The 22,125-nt window shown below is 43.3% G+C and overlaps 1 protein-coding gene across 1 annotated transcript in view; it reads right to left on the reverse strand.

The window, feature by feature from the left end:
* LOC126187978 (apolipoprotein D) overlaps positions 1–20,821 on the reverse strand; it is a 106,372-nt gene extending 85,551 nt beyond the window's left edge. Inside the window, exon 1 of the mRNA XM_049929379.1 lies at positions 20,419–20,821. Within this exon, the coding sequence (XP_049785336.1) occupies positions 20,419–20,574 (156 nt within the window). The 5' untranslated portion in view covers positions 20,575–20,821. The remainder of the gene's footprint in view (positions 1–20,418) is intronic.
* Between the last annotated feature and the right edge of the window lie 1,304 nt (positions 20,822–22,125).

Below are 22,125 nucleotides of genomic sequence, written 5' to 3' on the forward strand. Positions count from 1 at the left end.
TTGTCTCGCTCACATTTCAGGCCATTTCCTTCTCACATTTTCTCGCAGGCGTCCCAACACGTCCCGATAGTACCATCGATTAACAGTTTGTCCCTGTGGCACGAATTCATGATGACCTAGTCCTAAGTCACAGAAAGTCAAAGAAAACTATCAGCATGGCTTATCTGACCTCACCTGATGAGCGTTTTTGGTCTTGGCATACCTCTTCCGACCCATTGTGAAGACTGAACCTTGGTCCCAACATCATAACCGCAGTCCCACGTCTCATCACCAGTTATGATTCTCTTAAGGAACATCTCGTTCACATTTGCGCGATCCAAAAGCTCTTCAGAAACTGCGAGGCGAAGGTCTTTCTGGTCTTGACTCATGCGCCGTGGGACGAACTTAGGCTGCTACACGTTGCATTGCAAGATGCTGTGTCAGGATTTGATGGCATGATACAGCTGAAATGTTGCATTTTTCTGCAATCTTTCGAACAATCAGTCTTCGATCGGCACGCACAATTTCGTTAACGTTCCTGACATGAGCGTCGTCGGTAGCCATCGAAGGGCGAACGGACGAGGGTCATCTTTAACTTCCGCCCTGTGAACCATTTGTGACTCCGAATGCAGCTTAAGCACTCATCACCATAAGCTTCCTGCGTCATTTGGTGTGTCTCTGTAAAGCTTTACTTGAGTTTCACGCAATATTTAATGCAGACGTTGTACCTCTAACCCCGCCATCTCGAAATTCGTAAACTGTGCGACACAATGTTCTATTCAATACAGCACTGACCATAACTACCAGAAACACAAGAATGAAACTTCTGGCAGTTACACATTAAACACAGGCGTGTGAAGGGATGCCAACCGCATTTCGATCCAACACACCACTGGCGCGAAATTAAGGATGATAAGTAATTTTTTTAACAGACCACGTACATGAGAACAACTGACTGGATCATAACCCATGACATCTTGCATCTACGAACGAAACAGGATATGCATTACTTTCAGCTACTTTGCTAAGTGCCCATTTTTAAATATTAATGAATGTTTTCGAATCTTCTAAAATATTCTCGAATATTGTAGATTTTAGAATGTTCTAGAAAGTTCCTGAATTTTTTTAATGTACTCGAATGTTTTGGAGTGTTCTCTGTGTTCCATAAACAAGCAATTGGTTGTTGTTGTTGTTGTGGTCTTCAGTCCTGAGACTGGTTTGAGGCAGCACTCCATGCTACTCTATCCCGTGCAAGCTTCTTCATCTCCCAGTACTTACTGCAACCTACATCCTTCTGAATCTGCTTAGTGTATTCATCTCTTGGTCTCCCTCTACGATTTTTACCCTCCACGCTGCCCTCCAATACTAAATTGGTGATCCCTTGATGCCTCAGAACATGTCCTACCAACCGATCACTTCTTCTAGTCAAGTTGTGCCACAAAATCTCTTCTCCCCAATCCTATTCAATACCTCCTCATTAGTTATGTGATCTACCCATCTAATCTTCAGCATTCTTCTGTAGCACCACATTTCGGAAGCTTCTATTCTCTTCCTGTCCAAACTATTTATCGTCCATGTTTCACTTCCATACATGGCTACACTCCATACAAATACTTTCAAAAATGACTTCCTGACTCTTAAATCTATACTCGATGTTAACAAATTTCTCTTCTTCAAAAACGCTTTCCTTGCCATTGCCAGTCTACATTTTATATCCTCTCTACTTCGACCATCATCAGTTATTTTGCTCCCCAAATAGCAAAACTCCTTTACTACTTCAAGTGTCTCATTTCCTAATCTAATTGTCCGCAGCTCGTGGTCGTGCGGTAGCTTCCCACGCCCGGATTCCCGGGTTCGATTCCCGGCGGGGTCAGGGATTTTCTCTGCCTCGTGATGACTGGGTGTTGTGTGATGTCCTTAGGTTAGTTAGGTTTAAGTCGTTCTAAGTTCTAGGGGACTGATGACCATAGATGTTAAGTCCCATAGTGCTCAGAGCCATTCCTAATCTAATTCCCTCAGCATCATCCGACTTTATTCGACTACATTCCATTATCCTCGTTTTGCTTTTGTTGATGTTCATCTTATATCCTCCTTTCAAGACACTATCAATTCTGTTCAACTGCTCTTCCAAGTCCTTTGCTGCCTCTGACAGAATTACAATGTCATCGGCGAACCTCAAAGTTTTTATTTCTTCTCCATGGATTTTAATACATACTCCGTATTTTTCTTTTGTTTCCTCTACTGCTTGCTCAATATACAGATTGAATAACATCGGGGAGAGAGTACAACCTTGTCTCACTCCCTTCCCAACCACTGCTTCCTTTTCATACCCCTCGACCCTTATAACTGCCATCTGCTTTCTGTACAAATTGTAAATAGCCTTTCGCTCCCTGTATTTTACCCCTGCCACCTTCAGAATTTGAAAGAGAGTATTCCAGTCAACATTGTCAAAAGTTTTCTCTAAGTCTACAAATGCTAGAAACGTAGGTTTGCCCTTCCTTAATCTAGCTTCTAAGATAAGTCGTAGGGTCAGTATTGCCTCACGTGTTCCAACATTTCTACGAAATCCAAACTGATCTTCCCCGAGGTCGGCTTCTACTAGTTTTTCCATTTGTCTGTAAAGAATTCGCGTTAGTATTTTGCAGCTGTGACTGAATTGACAGAATTGAACCCTTTTGTTTTTACCTCTCAGAAAATTACATTTTATACCTCAGAGAGGTGGACACCTCCTGTACAGTTTGGCAACACTGATTTACACCAAGACTGATGTGGGCACTACCCAGTCGCGTGAGCATTGTGGAATGTAGAAACCAGACGCGAATTTCATTGTCGTTTGTTATGGCTGCGTGCTTTTGCGCTGCGTTAGTTCATTTTTTACTGGAACAAATGTCTTCGTGGTTGGCAGTAAATATTTGTGCGGCTAAGGGTTGAAATTAAATAATTGTGTTGTGGACATGTACGATTTCAGAAGAATGCCCTGCGCCTGCAGTAACAAACTTGAAAACTTTTGTTACAGTTGTGCAGAAGTTGTTTGTGGTTCAAGAAGGTGACCATTGACGAAAGCAGTGAAGCAAGCGTACGCCTTGCATTTCGGATGTCAGGTTTGAGACCAATACAAATCGTGGGCTTCACACGTCTGTTCCACCAATTGTTGGTCTACACTGAATGCTTGGATGCATGATAAAATCGTCTTCACGAAGTTTGGTGTACCTGCTATGTGGTGTAAACCCACAAATCATGCATCGGATTTCCTGTTTGTGTATGGTACCTTCCTTGAGGAAAGTAGAGGAGGAGGAATATTTAATATAGTGTCATTCCATCTATCACTCACCCTGCCCTGTGGTTTTTGGCGAATTTGCCAATTCCGGTTTCACCCCCCCTCCCCCCCCCCCCTTCTTCGTGCCTTGTGCCATCATCAAGCAATAATAGCGAAGACGCTGAACCGACATATTCAGGCGAAAAAGTGGTCATGTGCCAATGACACTCACCCTACATTTGCACAATTATCATCATCTGGAGGATCATACAAAATCACACAGTGTGAATTCACTGAACCGATTAGGGATTTAGATCTTCCAAAGCGTAAAGCAGAGTTATTGGACGCATGACTCCAGTAGTGGAATCTCCTCGCTGGCACTGTATGTGTGACTGTGTTCCGGGAGTGTCAGAAAAAAGCATTGTGTCATTTCAGTACCGAAGGTGACATTACGTTCTGCAATGACATTTACCATTTGTTGGGAGACCTGGGCATTACATACAAACCAAATGAGTGGAAACTCTTTATAGTCGGCTCAAAAACAAGCCTGGAGGCAGTACTGTTACACAGTACTAATGATAGGCAATCCACCCCACTCGCATGTGCTGTCTTAGCTAAAGCACGTTATACCATGTCTAAATCCGTTGTAAACGTTCCTCCTATGGAACTACGGGTACACAGGACGGTGAACTAATGCTATGCTCCTGGATGGTACAGAGGGATACCCACAAGAGGAAGGCAATGAAACGGCACGAATAAACTAGGCAAGTTCACTTAATGTATATATCCTACTGGTCATGTTAGCAATATATGTGAAATGTAAAGTCCCAGCTTACTTGTGAGTTAGAGAGAATTTCAACCGCGATATTCGTGTTCAGTGCATGGAAATTTATAGAGACCATCTACTTTGGTTTCTGCAATAAATTCACTGTGGACCAGTATTATTTCAACCTGCTAAGAGTCGAAAACTGATGAGCAATACTGAAAAATACGTCGAACATGTGTTCTGTAACCTACTTCTTTCGCAGAAGAATTACTTTTCCTTAACATTCCACCAATGAATCGCAGCCTGGTACCTGCTTTCCATACAATTAATTTTATGAAGTCATTCCACTTTAGTTCGTTCCGGGCGGTTACTGCCAGACATTTTACGGTTGTGGTTGTTTCCAGTGATTTATCACCAATAACGTGATCTGGCAGTAATAGGGTTCTTCGTTTGTTTATGCGCAACACGTTATATTATTATTTACGTTCTAGGTCAACTGCCAGCTCCAACACTCAACTTCGATATTCTGCAGACCCATGGTTTGGGAATATGTTAGATGCCTGATGGGGCACCGGCAGTTTTTCTACTGATATAAGACGTCTTGCGCGCCAGTATGGTCCAAGATGGTTAGGCCGAGCAGGGTGTCGACGTTGGCCTTCAAGATATGACCTCAACCCTCTATATTTTTCTGTCTGGGGTCATCTCCGAATTGAAACATACAGCACTCCAGTTGATACAGCCGAAGGGCTGGAGCTGCGAATTTTACAGTCTTGTAGATACGTGCGGGATGATCCTGGCCTGTTTAAAAGATTTCGTAATCCACAGCAGAGGCGGGAGCAGTATTGCATCCAAATGCGAGAACGACGCTTGGAACGCCTCCTCTGATGATGATGATGTTTGGTTTGTGGGGCGCTCAACTGCGCGGTTATCAGCGCCCGTACAATTACCCAATCTTTTGCTCAGTCCAATTTCGCCACTTTCCTGGATGATGATGAAATGATGAGGACAACACAAACACCCAGTCATCTCGAGGCAGGTGAAAATCCCTGACCCCGCCGGGAATCGAACCCGAGACCCCGTGCTCGGGAAGCGAGAACGCTACCGCGAGACCACGAGCGGCGGACATAACGCCTCCTCTGTGAAGTACGAGCGTGCAGTAAATGATAACGTGTAACGCGCTGAATCACAGTTGCAATTATTGTTAAAGTACGCCGTGGTGAAATATGAGCCAAATTTGATGGACTCTTAAAAGAAAAGATTACCATTCAAACGCATTTTTACTGAATAGGAGAATATTTCATGTTGCAAAGGTTACTTGCCGTCTTTAGCAACTGTAATAAAAGTCTTATTAAGACCAGACGCGTTTCGTTTTATTTTAAAGGATCTTCAAGTGGTCAGGTTTTTTTTGTTGTTTATTGTATTTTTTTGTCTCCCACGCAGGATGGCGAGGGGACACTGATACTACCCAACAAGAAAGTGTAAATGTGTTAAGTGCAGTGAAAGTGGGGTATGCAAAAACTCAACATACACACATGGAAGACGAGGAAAACTGCAATAAATAACAAGAAAACCTGACCACTTGAAGATGCTTTAAAATAAAGCGAAACGCGTCTGGTAAGGCTTTTATCACAACTAGTACAGACGGCAAGTAACCCATTCAACTGTATGTGTGCAACTGCGAAAAAAGTGGCCATAAAACAAAGAAAATAACATACAACATTTCATATGAGGCCAGTGGTGGCAAGTAACCAGAGAATCGCAATGATCTAGCAAACAGCCTGTTTGTGGGCCCATGTTTGCTGGAACGTTTTTGCTTCTGTTGTAGTTTCTTTTCACGTGTGTCAATTTTCGCTATTGACTATAATACAGCCTGCATATTGTAAACAGTAACGGCCCTATAGCGCTCTTTTGGGATAAAATACCTTTCACATCTTTGGATTTAGTCCCGTTAAGAACATGCGAAGAGAAACAAATGAAGTGCTGCAGTAAGCAATTAACTACCTGATACCTTTATTTAATCGAAAAGAAGCACATTTTATCTTTATTAGATGGAACAAGACGTGCAGATGCTGATATATTAACTGAATTAGAAAAATCTGATTCGCAACAACACTATATTGTGCGAAATTGCCGAATTTGTAAACTTATAAGCCCACTATCTTTAGTGGCAAAGGGTCTCGTTCACATTCAGTCGCTGGTGACAAAATATTCTATAGAGGATTAGGTGGATATTTATTCGGAAATTTTCAAATCGTTCTCAGTCTCCAAAATTTTTTAGCGCAATAACGTTCAACTAGTTGTCACTCTGTACTTTTCTCCGCAATGTGTGTGAGCTAGATGGGTGTAATGAAATATTTTTTGTGGCTTTAATTGGTGTGGTTAAGATTTTTAAACATGTCTTCCTGAAAAATCTCTTCCTCCCTCAGAGTTAAATCGTATGTTCCCTTTCCCTCCCTCCCCCCCCCCCTGCCCCCTGCCCCCTCACCTCTCTCTCTCTCTCTCTCTCTCTCTCTCTCTCTCTCCCTCTCTCTATTAGGAATATTGCAAAGGTGCTAATAAATTCATATCATTGTCTTGACAAAATCTAAACAGTTAATTTACAGACACCATTCGAGTAAACCAACTGACGCTCAGAAAACTGAGACTTGATCGGGCTATCAAAACCGTTTCAAGCCTAACACGAAAACAAGATAGTTTTCCGAAATTCGCTATTCGTTTTCCTCAAGTAGTGTAGGATGTAAATGGAGCAAGCTTTTCGCCGTCAGGAAGAAAGAATAGGAGCGTGGCGTTCAACGCGGAACGCGCTGATGTGATCATGATGCTGCGTAACGCTTAGAAATGATCCAGCCTCTTCATATGGAACTTCTATTACGACGCGATCACTTGCGACTGGAGCGCGCTCCATTGACAGCACAAAACCTCGCTAAATGGACAAGCGTAAACTAACTCTTCACTTTGTCAAAGACACAAGTATAGCATTCGTATGACAATGTTTATTACATTAATTTATACTTTGGATGTTGAACCAACAGTGTTGTTCCTGTGGCCAAGCAACCGTGGTGCTCTCTTTGCAATGAAACTAGAAGCTATCTACATGCGGCGTAGGTGACATTCTTCCATTTCATTGGTATGTGTTCAGAATATCTCACCCGCTTTTTTTCTCTCTACATTTATATGACTACTTCGCAGTTCACACTTAAGTGACTGATAGAGGGTTTACCGACCCACCTTCAGACTATTTCTCTACGGTTCAACTCAGCGATCAGGAAAAACGAACACTTAATTCTTTCCTTGTGAGCTCTAATTTCTCTTATTTTATCACGATGATCATTTCTCCCAATCTAAGTGGGCGTCAACAAAACATTTTCACGTTCGGAGTACAAAGTTGGTGATTCAAAATTCGTGAAAAGGTCTCACCGCAACTAAAAACGCTTTTTTTTTTATTACCAACTCGTGTGTCATATCGGTGACACTTTCTCCCCTATTTCGCGGTAATGTAAAACCAGCTGCCCTTTATTGAACTTTCACGATGTCCTCCGTCAAATGTATTTAGTAAGGATCGTATACCGCATATCAGTACTCCAGAAGATGACGGACAAGAGTAGTGTAGGTAATACGCTTAGAGGACCTGTGGCATCTTCTAAGTGTTCTGCCAATAAAATGTAGTCTTTGGTTCGCCTTCCCCACAACATTACCTGTATGATCATTGCAGTTTAAGTTGTTCGTAATTGTAGTACCTAGATATTTAGTTGAATTGACAGCCTTTGGATTTACGTGATTTATTGTGTAAGCGAAATATAACGAATTTCTTTTAGTAGTCATGTGGATGGCCTCAAACTTTTCACTATTTAGAGTTAATTGCTATTTTTCGCACCACACAAATATCTTGTCAATAATATTCTTCCGGGCCGTTGACCACATTATCAATGCATAAAATTTACCGACGTTGGATTGGCAATCGTTAAAACAAAGGCGTTTTTAGAATGAATTTTCACTCTGCAGCGAAGTGTGAGCTGATATGAAACTTCCTGGCAGATTAAAACTGTGTTCCGGACCAAGACTCGAACTCGGGACCTTTGCCTTTCGCGGGCAAGTGCTCCACCGACCTTTTTTTCCTGATCGCATTTTGTTCTTTAATGTTCGTTGCATTTACGTGGGGCGGACGTCCCATGACTCCAGTTCAAGTTCATCGTTGATCCGTTCACTCGGTTTTTTTTTTTTTTTTTTTTTTTTTTTTTACGGAGGACAGTTAACCCTCTGACTGAACACGCTGAGCTACCATGCCGGCATCGACTGAGCCACCCAAGGCTGTCCTCACAGCCTCAATTCCGACAGTTTTAATCTGGCAGGAAGTTTCAAGGGCGCTTCCTTTGCGGTGAGGTCTTTTCACGAAATTTCAATTACCATATTTACAACGCGGACAACAGCCCAGAAGAACAGTGACAACGACCGTGGAAGCCTACGCTTACATACAGATATCTTGTCTAAATCATTTTTCAATTGTCTTTGACACTCTGGACACGTAGGAATTTAGATTGTTCAGCCTCAATAATCATTTGTGATCAGAAATATTATGGAAAATTCATATGAACGTAATACAGATCTGCACTTCCTACTCATCGAATTCAACAAGCCTCTGACAGCATAAAGCGGTAAGAATTACCCAGGGTGCCGAGAGAAGTTTGTATAGGTGCTATACTTGTAAATCAAATCAGAATGACAAAGATACAGGGCAAAAGTAAAGATTTTTAACAGGACAATGAAATCTTCACCTTTAGTAAAGGAGTGAAGCAAGGTGACAGTCTCCCCACGGTCTTATTCAACATAGCCCTGCACAGCATATTAAATAAAACCAATGAAAGAGGTGCCATGTTTATGAAAACTAGCCGGTTATTCGCCTATGCCGATAACAATGCAGTAGTAGAAATAAATACAAAAACACTAAAAATACATACCTGGCAAAGCAAAATCAACGTCACAGTAAATGAAAACAGAACAAAATACATGGTAACTTCACACTCTGAGGCCATAAAGAACCCCTAAAGATCTAAATATAAATGGGAAATGTTTCAAAGTAGTGTTCTGTTTTATTTACCTGGGAGGTTTGATATCAAATGATATCAGCATGGAAAGGCTATAAGAAAAGGATACAATCAGGGAACAGAGCTTTGCAAATCTACAAGTTTCCAAAAACAATCTTGTTGCGAGGTGGACGAAAATATTAGTATACGAGGTGCGACAATAAAGCAATGAGACTGATTTTCTTTGCAAGATGTGGCAACCCTGCAGGCTTGCGTAGGCAAAATATATTTGACCTTGGTCTATAAGCTGCTTCTAGTCCAAGCGGCACATTGATGCAACTGCTCACTTGTGAGTTGTGCTGCAATAAGTGTAAGTAGGCTGTTTAGATTTTTATATTGGTAATGCCACGTAGCGCTCTGTATGAAAGTCACTGTCTGCAGTATGTGGCTAGTTTGCATTGTTGTCTGCCATTGTAGTGTTGGGCAGCGGCAGCTGGATGTGAACAGCGCGTAGCGTTGCACAGTTAAGAGGTGAGCCGCCAGCAGTGGTGGATGTGAGGAGAGAGATGGCGCAGTTTTGAAATTACATATATTATGACTTGTGATGATATTAAGGTAAATACAGTGTTTGTTCTCTATTAAAATCTTTCATTTGCTAACTATCCCTATCAGTAGTTAGTGCCTTCCGTAGTCTGAATCTTTTATTTAGCTGGCAGTAGTGGCGCTCGCTGTATTGCAGTAGTTCGAGCAATGAAGATTTTTGTGAGGTAAGTGATTTCTGAAAGGTATAGTTTAATGTTACTCAGGGCCATTCTTTTGCAGGGATCTTTGATAGTCAGATTGCGTTGCGCTAAATAATATTGTGTAAGAGGTTTATCAGCACAGTCGTGTATAATTGTTCTAAGGGGACGTTTCATAAGTTAACACGTATTTGTATATCTCGTCACGGAAATGGAACCACATAATATTGCGCAATGGTATGCCATTTCTTTTTGCATTAAATTGGGTGAAAACGCAACGACAACTTACGGTAAGCTTCATAAGGCTTTTGGAGCGGAGGTTATCTCAACAGCTGAAGTTTTTCGTTGGCATAGAATGTTTAGTGAAGGCAGAACGAATGTTGAAGCTGAAGACTGCAGTGGACGACCATGAACCTCACGGACGGATGTCAACTTGGCCAGGGTGCGTGAACTAGTACGATCTGATCGAAGATTATGCTTGAAAATGATTGCAGAAGAACTGGACATCAATCGAGAAACGGTTCGTCTAATAATAACTGAAGAACTTGGTATGAGAAAGATTTGTGCAAAAATGGTCCCCAAAAACCGCACACCACAACAGCGAGAAACACGGAAAAATGTGGTAGCTGATCTGTTAGACCAAACGGAAATCAATCCAGAATTGTTGAGCCGTGTTATCACTGGTGATGAAAGTTGGTTTTTTCAGTACGATCCAGAGACAAAACGCCAAAGTCCGCAATGGTGCTCAAAGGGATCACCCAGACCAAAAAAAGCTCGCATGTCAAAGTCAAAAGTGAAATGCATGCTCGTGTGCTTCTTTAATTCCAAGGGAATTGTTCATAAAAACTGGGTGCCTCCTGGACAAACAGTTAAACAATATTACTAAAAAGAAATTTTAGAAAGACTTCGTAAAAGAGTTCTTCGTGTCCGTGCCAACTTTGCTGATAATTGGATTCTGCATCACGATAATGTGCCATCCCATACTGCTCTGTCAGTACAGCAATTTTTAACCTCAAAACAAATTTCAGTACTACAACAGCCACGTTATTCACCAGATACTACTCCGTGCGACTTTTTTCTATTTCCAAGAGTCAAAACGGCGGTCAAGGGACACCATTTTCAAACAACACAAGATGTCCAAAAAGCTGTGAGGAGGGTCTTGGAGGGTATTACAGAAGACGAGTTCCCGAAATGTTACCATCAATGGCAGAAGCGTTGGAAAAAGTGAGTGCAATAAAAAAGGAACTACTTTGAAGGAGACAACACTAAATTGACTAAAATGGTAAGCAACATTTTTTTTAACATCAGTCTCATTACTTTATTGTCGCACCTCGTATAACTCGCTAATTGTCTCAGTTGTCACATATGTGTCAGAGATATGGATACCGACAGAAGACGCCAAAAACGCAGTAATGATCTTTGAGCAAAACGTACTGAGCAAAATGTATGGCCCAATAAGGGAGGAAGAAGGTTGGAGTAGACGCTGTAACACCGAGCTACATGCATTAAGAAACGAAGTGTTATAGCAAAATTTGTCAAATCACAACGAATACGAAGGCTAGAAGAAAATGGCGGAGCATAGCATAAAAAAGAAAATGATGAGGGGTGTGATCTATGGCGGTAGGCGAAAAGGAAAGCCTAGGCGAAGGTGGATTGAGTCACCAGCAAGGGAGTCGGAGGATGGAAAAGAGCTGCAAAAATCTGACGGAGGAAAACAGTTGAAGAAGTGGTCACCAAGGGTTGTAACGCTACAGAAGAAGAAGATACACTAACTATTTGCTCATTCTCTGTAATCATTTTGGCCTGCACGTTCGATAAGATTTCGCAAACATATATTATCATGTCAGAAATTCATCGCGTGGGAGACTGGCGTACCAATTCACGGCTCGTGTGAGAGGGATTATGTAATACAGCGGGTGGACAAAAATATGGAATCACAAAAACCGTGGCACATTACCATGCCTATGTAACGCGGTGTAGGAAACCCGTTGTCAGTCAAAGCAGCTGTCAGTCGTCTCGGAATGGATAAATACAGGTCCTGCATGTTTTTCAAGGGAACCTTATAACACTGCTCCTCAGAATAGTGGCGAGTTCAGATACGATGATGGAATGGATAGCGTTTACTCAACCTACTATCTAAAGTAGAGCATAGAGGCTCAGTACTATTGAGATCTGGCGAGTGTAGTGGTCAGGAGAGATGCGTTAATTCATCCTCTTGCTTACAGACCAGGGCCCTATCGCCCTGGAACACAGCATCACCACTGGGGAACAGCCATTGTACGGCTCTGAGCACTATGGGACTTAACTGCTGTGGTCATCAGTCCCCTAGAACTTAGAACTACTTAAACCTAACTAACCTAAGGACATCAGACATATCCATGCCCGAGGCAGGATTCGAACCTGCGACCAAAGCGGTCACGCGGTTCCAGACTGTAGCGCCTAGAACCGCTTGGACACTCCGGCCGGCAACAGGCATTGTAGCTTGGGCTGGACACAATCAGTAAGATCGGTCACATAATCCCTGGCAGTAATACGGCGTTGCAAAATAATCATTGGACCCCAGGAATACCACAATAGGGCTGCCCAGATCATCGCCGACACACCGCCATGTTTCTCTCTTGAGACGTAAACACGGCCAGAAGTTGGCTAACGTGTAAAACAAGACTCATCTAACCAAATGATTATCTTATATTGCTCCATAGTCCAGGTTTTACGGCTTTGGCATGACGTTTTCCCGTTACAGGCGTCTGCGTCACTGATGCGTGCTTTCGGAACTCCAACTCGCCCTGCAATTCCCAGCTTATGGCGCTCCCGTCGTGTTGTTTTGGAGCTGACAGGATTCCCGAGTGCGACATTCAGTTCTGAAGTGACTTTTGCAGCTGTCGTCGTCTTATTTTTCGTCACAACCCTCTTTAATCACCGTCTGTCACGATCACTCAACACCCAGTTTCGCCCGTGTTGTGACTTAGTGGATGATATTTTTCCGCTTTCCCTGCATGCGCTATAAATCTTCGATACGGTGCCTCTCGAAACACCAAACACTTCGTGTACCTTGGTTACGGAAGCATCCACCGTATGAGCACCAACAATTTATAAACGTTCGAATTAGCTCCGACATAATGCACTGACAGCCACACAGAACACTGCCCTGTCCGCGACTGACTCTTTCAACGTATTGAGGGCACCGCGCAGGTGCCGTTCGTGATAGAACACAAGCAATGCAGGCTTGGCTGTCATCTGCATTTATGTTCAATCATACAATTCCCGCGCTGTTTCCGCTGTTTCCACACTTTTGTCCAGTGAAAAATGAAGTCGAAATTAACGACCCAGGAGCCATGACTGAAGCGTTCGACGAATCCTAAAGTAAAATTCTGTCTACCGACTCGATAGAAAATCCCAAGAAGTTTTGGTCTCATGTTGAATCAGTAAACGGATCGAGCCAGACACCCTCTGATCGAAGAGGTGCTCAAGCGGAGGATGACACAGAAGAGTCCGAAGTACTGAACGTCCCTTTCCAAACCAGTTTCATAAAGGAAGAGCGCACTGTAGTACTTTCTCTAAATCGCCGCACGAGTGAGAAAATGACAGATATCGAAATAAGTGGCCACGGGATAGAAAAGTAACGAAAATCGCTTAACAGAGGGAAAGCCGGTGCGGACCTGACAGGACTCTACATAGCGTTTGGGAAAAATTTGCCGTTCTGCTAACAGCAATAGGCGTATCAGACCTTCTCTGAAATTGGAATGAAGACTTTCTAGCAAACATAATATAGAAAGTGACTTGGGGCATACCCCAAGCAGTATTATAGGTCCATTATTTTTCGCGATATATATAAATGACGCAGCAGACAATATCGAAAGTTCCATGAGGATTTTTGCGGATTACATTGTTTTATACACCGAACTTGCACCGCTAGAGCATTGTGGCGAAATGCAGAAAGACCTGCAGAGGACTAGAAATTGGCCCTCAAAATAAACGAACGTAACGTATTGCGTATACCTCCACGAAATATCTAGGAGTATTTGTAATGTTATTCATTTTAATAATGAATAAAAATAGGAGCGCGGGTCAGCTACTACGAACAGCATAGTGAGCGCATTATTGTAACCAAGATAGACACGAAGCCCACCCCTAACACAGTAGTACAAGTTTCTATACCAACTAGTTCCGCAGATGACAAAGAGATTGAAGAAATGTATGATGACACAAAAGAAATTATTCAGATAGTGAAGGGAGACGAAAATTTAATAGTCATTGGGGACTGGAATTCGACAATAGGAAAAGGAAGAGAAAGAAAAGTGGTAGATGAATATCGAATGCGGGTAAGGAATGAAAGAGGAGGCTTCCTGGTAGAATTTTGCACAGAGCGTAACTTAATCACAGCCAACACTTGGTTTAAGAATCATGAAAGCAGGTTGTATACGTGGAGGAGGCCTCGACACAATGGAGGGTTTCAGATACATTATATAATGGTAAGACATTGCAAAAAGGTAGGAATTTAAGGAGATGAGACCTGGATAAACTGAAAGAACTAGAGGTTGTAGAGAGTTTCAGAAAGAGCATTCGGGAACGATTGACAGGAACAGGGGAAAGATATGCAATACAAGAAGAATGAGTAGCTTTGAGAGATGAAATAGTGAGGGCAGCAGGGGATCTAGTAGGTAAAAACACAAGGGCTAGTAGAAATCCTTGGGTAACAGAAGATATATTGAATTTAATTGATGATAGGAGAAAATACAAAAATGCAGTAAATGAAGCAGGCAAAAAGGAATACAAATGTCTCAGAAATGCGATCGACAGGAAGTGCAAAATGGCTATGCAGGGATGGCTAGAGGACAAATGTAAGGATGTAGATGCGTATAACACTAGTGGTAAGATAGATGCTGCCTACAGGAAAATTAAAGAGACCTTTGGAGAAAAGAGAACCACTTGCATGAATATCAAGAGCTAAGATGGAAACCCAGTTCTAAGGAAAGAATGGAAAGCAGAAAGATGGAAGGAGTATATAGAGGGTCTATACAAGGACGATGTACTTGAGGATAATATTATGGAAACGGAAGAGGATGTAGATGAAGATGAAATGGGAGATATGATACTGCGTGGAGAGTTTGACAGAGCACTGAAAGACCTAAGTCGAAACAAGGCCCCAGGATTATACAACATTCCATTAGAACTACTGACAGCCTTGGGAGAGCCATCCATGCCAAAACTCTACCATCTGGTGAGAAAGGTGAATGAGACAGGCGAAATACCCTCAAACTTCAATAATAATATAATAATTCCAATCCCAAGGAAAGCACGCGTTGACAGGTGTGAAAACTACCGAACTATCAGCTTAGTAAGTCACGGCTGAAAAATACTGAAACGAATTCTTAACAGAGGAATGGAAAAACTGGTAGTAGCCTACCTTGGGAAAGATCAGTTCGGATTCCGTAGAAATGTTGAACCCTATGACTTATCTTAGAAGATAGATTAAGAAAGGTAAACTTACGTTTCTAGCATTTGTAGACCTAGAAAAAGCTTTTGACAATGTTGGCTGGAATACTCTCTTTCAAATTCTGAAGGTGGCTGGGGTCAAATACAGGAAGCGAAAGGCTATTTACAATTTGTACAGAAACCAGGTGGCAGTTATAAGAGTCGAGGGGCGTGAAAGGGAAGCAGTATTTGAGAAGGGAGTGAGACAGGGTTGTAGCCTGTCCCCGATGTTATTCAATCTGTATATTGAGCAAGCAGTAGAGGAAACAAAAGAAAAATTTGGATTAGGAATTAAAATCCATATAGAAGAAATAAAAACTTTGTTGTTGCCGATGACATTGTAATTCTGTCAGAGACATCAAAGGACCTGGAAGAGCAATTGAACAGAATGGACAGTGTCTTGAAAGGAGGATATAAGATGAACATCAACAAAAGCAAAACGAGGATAATGGAATGTAGTCGAATTAAATCAGGTGATGCTGAGGGAATTAGATTAGGAAACGAGACACTTAAAGTAGTAAAGGAGTTTTGCTATTTGGGGAGCAACTGATGATGGTCGAAGTAGAGAAGATATAAAATGTAGACTGGCAATGGCAAGGAAAGTGTTTCTAAAGAAGAAAAATTTGTTAACATCGAGTATAGATTTAAATGTCAGGAAGTCGTTTCTGAAAGTATTTATATGGAGTGTAGCCATGTATGGAAGTGAAACGTGGACGATAAATAGTTTAGACAAAATGAGAATAGAAGCTTTTGAAATGTGCTGCTACAGAAGAATGCTGAAGACTAGATGGGTAGATCACATAACTAATGAGGAGGTATTGAATAGAATTGGGGAGAAGAGGAGCTTGTGGCACAACTTGAATAGAAGAAGGGATCGGTTGGTAGGGCATGTTCTGAGACATCGAGGGATCACCAATTTAGTATTGGAGGGCAGTGTGGAGGGTAAAAATCGTAGAGGGAGACCAAGAGATGAATACACTAAGCAGATTCAGAAGGATGTAGGCTGCAGTAAGTACTGGGAGATGAAGAAGCTTGCACAGGATAGAGTAGCATGGAGAGCTGCATCAAACCAGTCTCAGGACTGAAGACTACAACAACAACAGGTTGGGATCCGTACCAGGCAGGTTTGATAGCGGAAACAGAGAATATCCGAAGTAGAGCAGTAATCACGAAAATCAAATGAAACAAATTACATGATATTTCCGCCATCTGACTGTACAGACTACTTTAATTTATATTACTATCATCATTTCAGCCACAAACAATTATCAAATATAACAGTGTTGGGTATCATTATACTTTGTTAAGTGAAGTCATCGTCAAGATCTATTGAATTGGGTGTCCCAACGCGCAGATAAGTACAAAATCAACGAAATATATGGCAGACTGGTAGTGAACTCGCTTACCAGCCATAAAACAAATGAGTCACAGAACAATCATCAATACAGTAGTTACATGAGCAGTGAATATGGACTGAATATGTACTATGGCAGTTACTGATCGTGTATTGATGTTTATTCTGTTTCTCAGTTGTTTTGTGGCTGGTAAACTGTTTGCTACTTGTATTTCATACATTTAGATGGTTTTGTGCTTATCTGTATGCTGGAACGCCCAGTTCAATAGATGTTAACGATGACTTTACTTAACAAATGCCATTTATAGTCAACATTGTTGTGCTTGATAATGGCTTGTGGACGAAGTCACAATAGTAATATAAAGTAAAAAATTTTGTAGAGTTAGATGGTCGAAGTAGAGAAGATATAAAATGTACACTGGCAATGGCAAGGAAAGTGTTTCCTTAGATAACTGTGGTATAAAAAAATGAAAAAAATATCAAATGAAACTAATGGTTCCAGAGAGATTTTCAAGTCCGAGAGATCTATGATGTATGTGTATAGACTGAAGCGGTGAATGAAAATTTGTAGCGAGGCCAGGATTCGAATCATGAAAGGGTCACGGCGATGATCAACCAAGTGTAGCGGCAGAGGCTGCAAGAGAGGCGTTCTGCGACATGGTGTGGTTTACTGTTAAAGCTCCAACCGCACACGTTCCTAGAACAGTCAGCAAATATATTGCTTCCTCCTACGTATATCTCGCGAAAAGGCCATCGAGGTAAATTAGACAAATTCAAGCCCACACGAAGGCTTGCCGGCAATTGTTGATCCCATGATCCATTCGCTTCTGGAACAGGAAAGCGAAAGAGTGACAGTGGTACACAAAATACCCTCTTCCACATACCGCAGCGTGACTTGCGAAGTATAAATGTAGATAAACATGTACTGGGTTGGTGCATGAGTTCGTAGCGTTTTTGTTTTGCATGTTGTTATTCCCGTTGTTATGTATTTATCGATTGCCATTTTTTATTTGTCGTTCGCTGTTTGGTATCTGAGTTTACGTGTTATTATTTTCTCATTTGGAGATAGTGGGTGGGGCTGCGGTCGATAGAAAATGAAGTGCCAAGTGAGGGACTCGGAACTTTTCCGACATATTCTTCTGTTTCAGTTCAGTAGAGGGGTGATAGGAGCGAAGGCAGTCAGAAACATTTGCACCGTGTGTGGGAAGAAAGCCACAGCACAGAGCAAACAACAAAATGGTTTTCTTGTTTTAAGGAGGACCGTTTTCATTTTGGTGACACTCCACATTCAGGAAGCCATTCAGGGTTTGATGAAGATCGTTGAAACGCATTAATCATGATCCATGTCAGTGTACTCGAGAGCTGGCACATGTGATGAACTGTGATCGTTTCACCATCGTGCGACATTAGCATACAATGGGGAAGATTCACAGATCGGTTGTGTGGGTACCGTATGCTCTAAGCCAAAATCACAAAAATCAACAGGTGGCAATATGTGCATCTCTCCTTGTTCGTCATCAATTGGCCCGTGAACAACACCAACTATTCCTATCCTGTGTCTTCAGTGGTGACGATAAATTGTGTCTTTATGCTAACATAAAGGGAAAAGAAAGGAATGATTGAGTCCAAACAAAGCAGCAACTCTCCGTATAAAGACCTGCGCGCATCCACAAAAAAATAATGTTACGGACCTGGTGGAACACCGACGGTGTGGTGTCGTACGATTGGTTGCCCGAGGTGTAATCATCACTGCTGACATTTATTGCCAACATCTGAGACGTCTTGCAGACGCAGTCCAAGAACGACGACTAGGAAGACTGCGTTAAGTGATAAGGCCACAACGCATTTTGCTAAACTGATGACAAATACTATACTGGAGTTGAGTTAAGAAATCATTCTGCTCTCAATTAATAAAATTATTTCGGGCTTCCAGCCGCGTCAGGTAGTTAAAATCCCACGAGCTTTCGACCAAGCTCTCCCCGCTCTTCGTCAAGTGGTAAGAATGACTGCTGTGTCGCCGTGGCCGCTTAGTTACATAGCCCCACTGCTGGCTATGACGTCAGTGGTGCTCTCTTCCTCGCCATATACGGTAATGTTTTCATGCCGCGTCCGTCGTGCCCGTTTTAACATCGAGATAGCCGGGTCCCAAGCTGTGTCGAGCTGCAAACCGCCGTCCTTGTTGATGGTGTTTTCAGAGGTTTTTATTTCAATAGCTTCTTTTATGACGCTATCCCAAAATCCCTTCGTCTTCATAACGACAGATGTTTCATCAAATAAAATTCGGTGTCCATTTTCTAAGGTGTGTTCTGCCACGGCTGATTTTTCTGGATAGCGTAGGCGTAAGCACCTCTCGTGTTCTGTCGGGCGTTGCTCCACAGTGCGTACTGTTTGGCCGACTCAGTAACAGGCACACTGACATGGTATCTTGTACACTCCAGGCGTTCTAAGCCCTAGATCGTCCTTCACAGGCCTCGTGAGCTGACGAATTTTCGCTGGTGGCCTGAACACCGATGAAATCTTATATCTCTTCAGGAGCCGGCTAATCTTTCCCGACACTGTACCACAGAAAGGCAAAAACACAAGTTTCTTGCTTTCCGGCCTGGGGTGGCCAAGCGGTTAAAGGCGCTACAGTCTGGGACCGCGCGACCGCTACGGTCGCAGGTTCGAATCCTGCCTCGGGCATGGATGTGTGTGATGTCCTTAGGTTAGTTAGGTTTAAGTAGTTCTAAGTTCTAGGGGACTGATGACCTTAGAGGTTAAGTCCCATAGTGCTCAGAGCCATTTGAACCTTGCTTTCTCCTCGTGGGATTTTTACCACCTGACGCGGCTGGAAGCCCGAGAAAATTTTATTAATTCATATCGCTGCGATGTAAAGTAGTAAAGGAGTTTTGCTATTTGGGGAGCAAAATAACTGATGATGGTCCAAGTAGAGAAGATATAAAATGTAGACTGGTAATGGCAAGGAAAGCGTTCCTGAAGAGGAGAAATTTGTTAACATCGAGTATAGATTTAAGTGTCAGGAAGTCGTTTCTGAAAGTATTTGTATGGAGTGTAGCCATGTATGGAAGTGAAACATGGACGATAAATAGTTTGGACAAGAAGAGAATAGAAGCTTTCGAAATGTGGTGCTACAGAAGAATGCTGAAGATTAGATGGGTAGATCACATAACTAATGAAGTATTGAATAGAATTGGGAAGAAGAGAAGTTTGTGGTACAACTTGACAAAAAGAAGGGATCGGTTAGTAGGACATGTTGTGTGGCATCAAGAGATCACAAATTTAGCATTGGAGGGCAACGCGGAGGGTAAAAATCGTAGAGGGAGACCAAGACATGAATACACTAAGCAGATTCAGAAGGATGTAGGTTGCAGTAGGTACTGGGAGATGAAGCAGCTTGCACACGATAGGGTAGCATGGAGAGCTGCATCAAACCAGTCTCAGGACTGAAGACCACAACAACAACGACATCGCCGCCAAACAATGCATTCATACATTCCGCTCTCACCTTATTCACCTGATCTTGTGCCTCAGATTTTCACCTTTCCCATTCTCTTTCGAACAACCTTCGAGGGACTTCTTCTCCGGATGAAAATGTTTACCGAACGTGGCTGGACTAGTTCTTCGCCTCAAAACTAAGTGGTTTCTACAGTCACAGATTCGAAAAACTACCCCAGCGTTGGTAGAGTGTTGCAAATAGTGACGGAGGATATATTACTGGTGACTAAATGCTCTGTTATGTGTATCTATTGCTTTCGTAAAACTTCAGGAAAACCGCTACGTACTTATGCACCGACCCACCAGAGAGCCCCGCAGCGGTGTCGGCTTACCTGGTGCACGTCGAGGTCGCGGACCGCCTTGACCTGCGGGCAGCGCGTCTTGTCCTCGCGCCTGCGCGTCAGCCCCGCCGAGGCCGGAGCGGCGGCCAGCAGCGCCGCCGCCAGCAGAAAACCGCAGCCGAAGCCTGCGCCCACGCCTCCCCTCATGACAGCCGCGCGATCACTGACTGACTGGCTGGCTGGCCGGCCGCACTGGCTGGGTACCTCCCTCCGCCTCCTCCGCCTCCGCCGCCGCCTTATCGCGCGCTGTGGCCGCGCCTCCGTTTGGGCAGCTCCGACCCAGTCCAGCCCCACACGTACGGACAGGCAGACCGGTCTGCCCGAAGCAGCGCCTTGGAAGGACTGCGACTGGCCGCAGCGGCAAGAAACACGCTGCCCCGCTTCCTTATGCGTCTCCCGCGGCTAGCTCATTACGGGGACGAGGCACCGATCGGAAAGGGAGAAATACATTCGGCGGTAACCCGCTCCGTCGAGCAGGCTTTACTTCAGCGACCGATTAAGAGGCCTGATAAGGCGGCACCCGAATGCTCCTAACGACACGTCAACATCGGCAGCAGCGTTTCGTGCGAGACGTTTCCGCTCACACGCGTCGTGAGTCATCCGACCGGCGGACTTACGGAGCGCAGCACGTGACTTTCCGAATTGACCCCGGCTCGCAGCAGGAAGAGTTTACTTGCCGCGTTCCTCTGCCCCGCCAGCGACTGCCTAGTCAGTTGATGTAACGTGGATTCGCTGGAACTAGTTTCACGGTACCGTCTTGAGAGAAACACAGTTTTATTGCTTTCTGTCTGTTAACACTTGACTGTTAGATAGGCACGAGGGTCACGTGAAAGGCAGGTCCCAGTGCGGACGCGTCAGCACGTGACACTGCATGTCTTACGAGAGCCAGTCGCTACGGTCGCAGGTTCGAATCCTGCCTCGGGCATGGATGTGTGTGATGTCCTTAGGTTAGTTAGGTTTAAGTAGTTCTAAGTTCTAGGGGACTGATGACCTCAGATGTTAAGTCCCATAGTGCTCAGAGCCATTTGAACCATTTGAACGAGAGCCAGCAGCCCTCTCCGGCGGAGAGCGAGTACTTCAGACGAGTTTAATAATTCTTAACAGGACGTTTTAGTTATATCACATTACGAAATTAATAGTTTTAGTAGCTATCTTTTCATTGACATATTGCTTTCCTGTGGGCCCTGCTCGGAGCCGAGCGTTCGCGAAGTATGGTGGACAAGGCGACTAGTATGTTCGTTGTGTGCCCCGTATTTCTCTTGGGCCCATTGTGATGTGTGCCTCCCCACCCCTCTCTCCTCGGGGGTTAATGGAATGTGAGGCGATCAACCTACCTAGCCTCTCGTCAGTAAAGTCTCCGTATTTGTCAGATATTTTTGTTGTTTCGATCTTTTAGCGAGATCTACAAGCACGAATTCGAGTGGGGGGGGGGGACGAGCAAGTGGAGGAGGAGGAGTGGAGGGGTCATGGGACTCATGACCTCATCCAAAAAACACTTTGCTAAATGCATTCATATTTTTGCATACGTTAAGTTCCAAATGTCTCAGCTAACTTTCGAAAGAGCACCACGAATGTCTTCTTGAGGAAATCTGATAGCTTTTTTTTTTTTTTTTTTTTTTTGTCGGTTTCAGTTGTATGAATGTAAATGGTTACCGGTTTTGAGCTGATGCAGCCAATCTATTAACCAAGTTATTAACT

Source organism: Schistocerca cancellata, chromosome 1, assembly GCF_023864275.1.
Source record: "Schistocerca cancellata isolate TAMUIC-IGC-003103 chromosome 1, iqSchCanc2.1, whole genome shotgun sequence".
NCBI classification, from domain to species: Eukaryota; Metazoa; Arthropoda; class Insecta; order Orthoptera; family Acrididae; genus Schistocerca; species Schistocerca cancellata.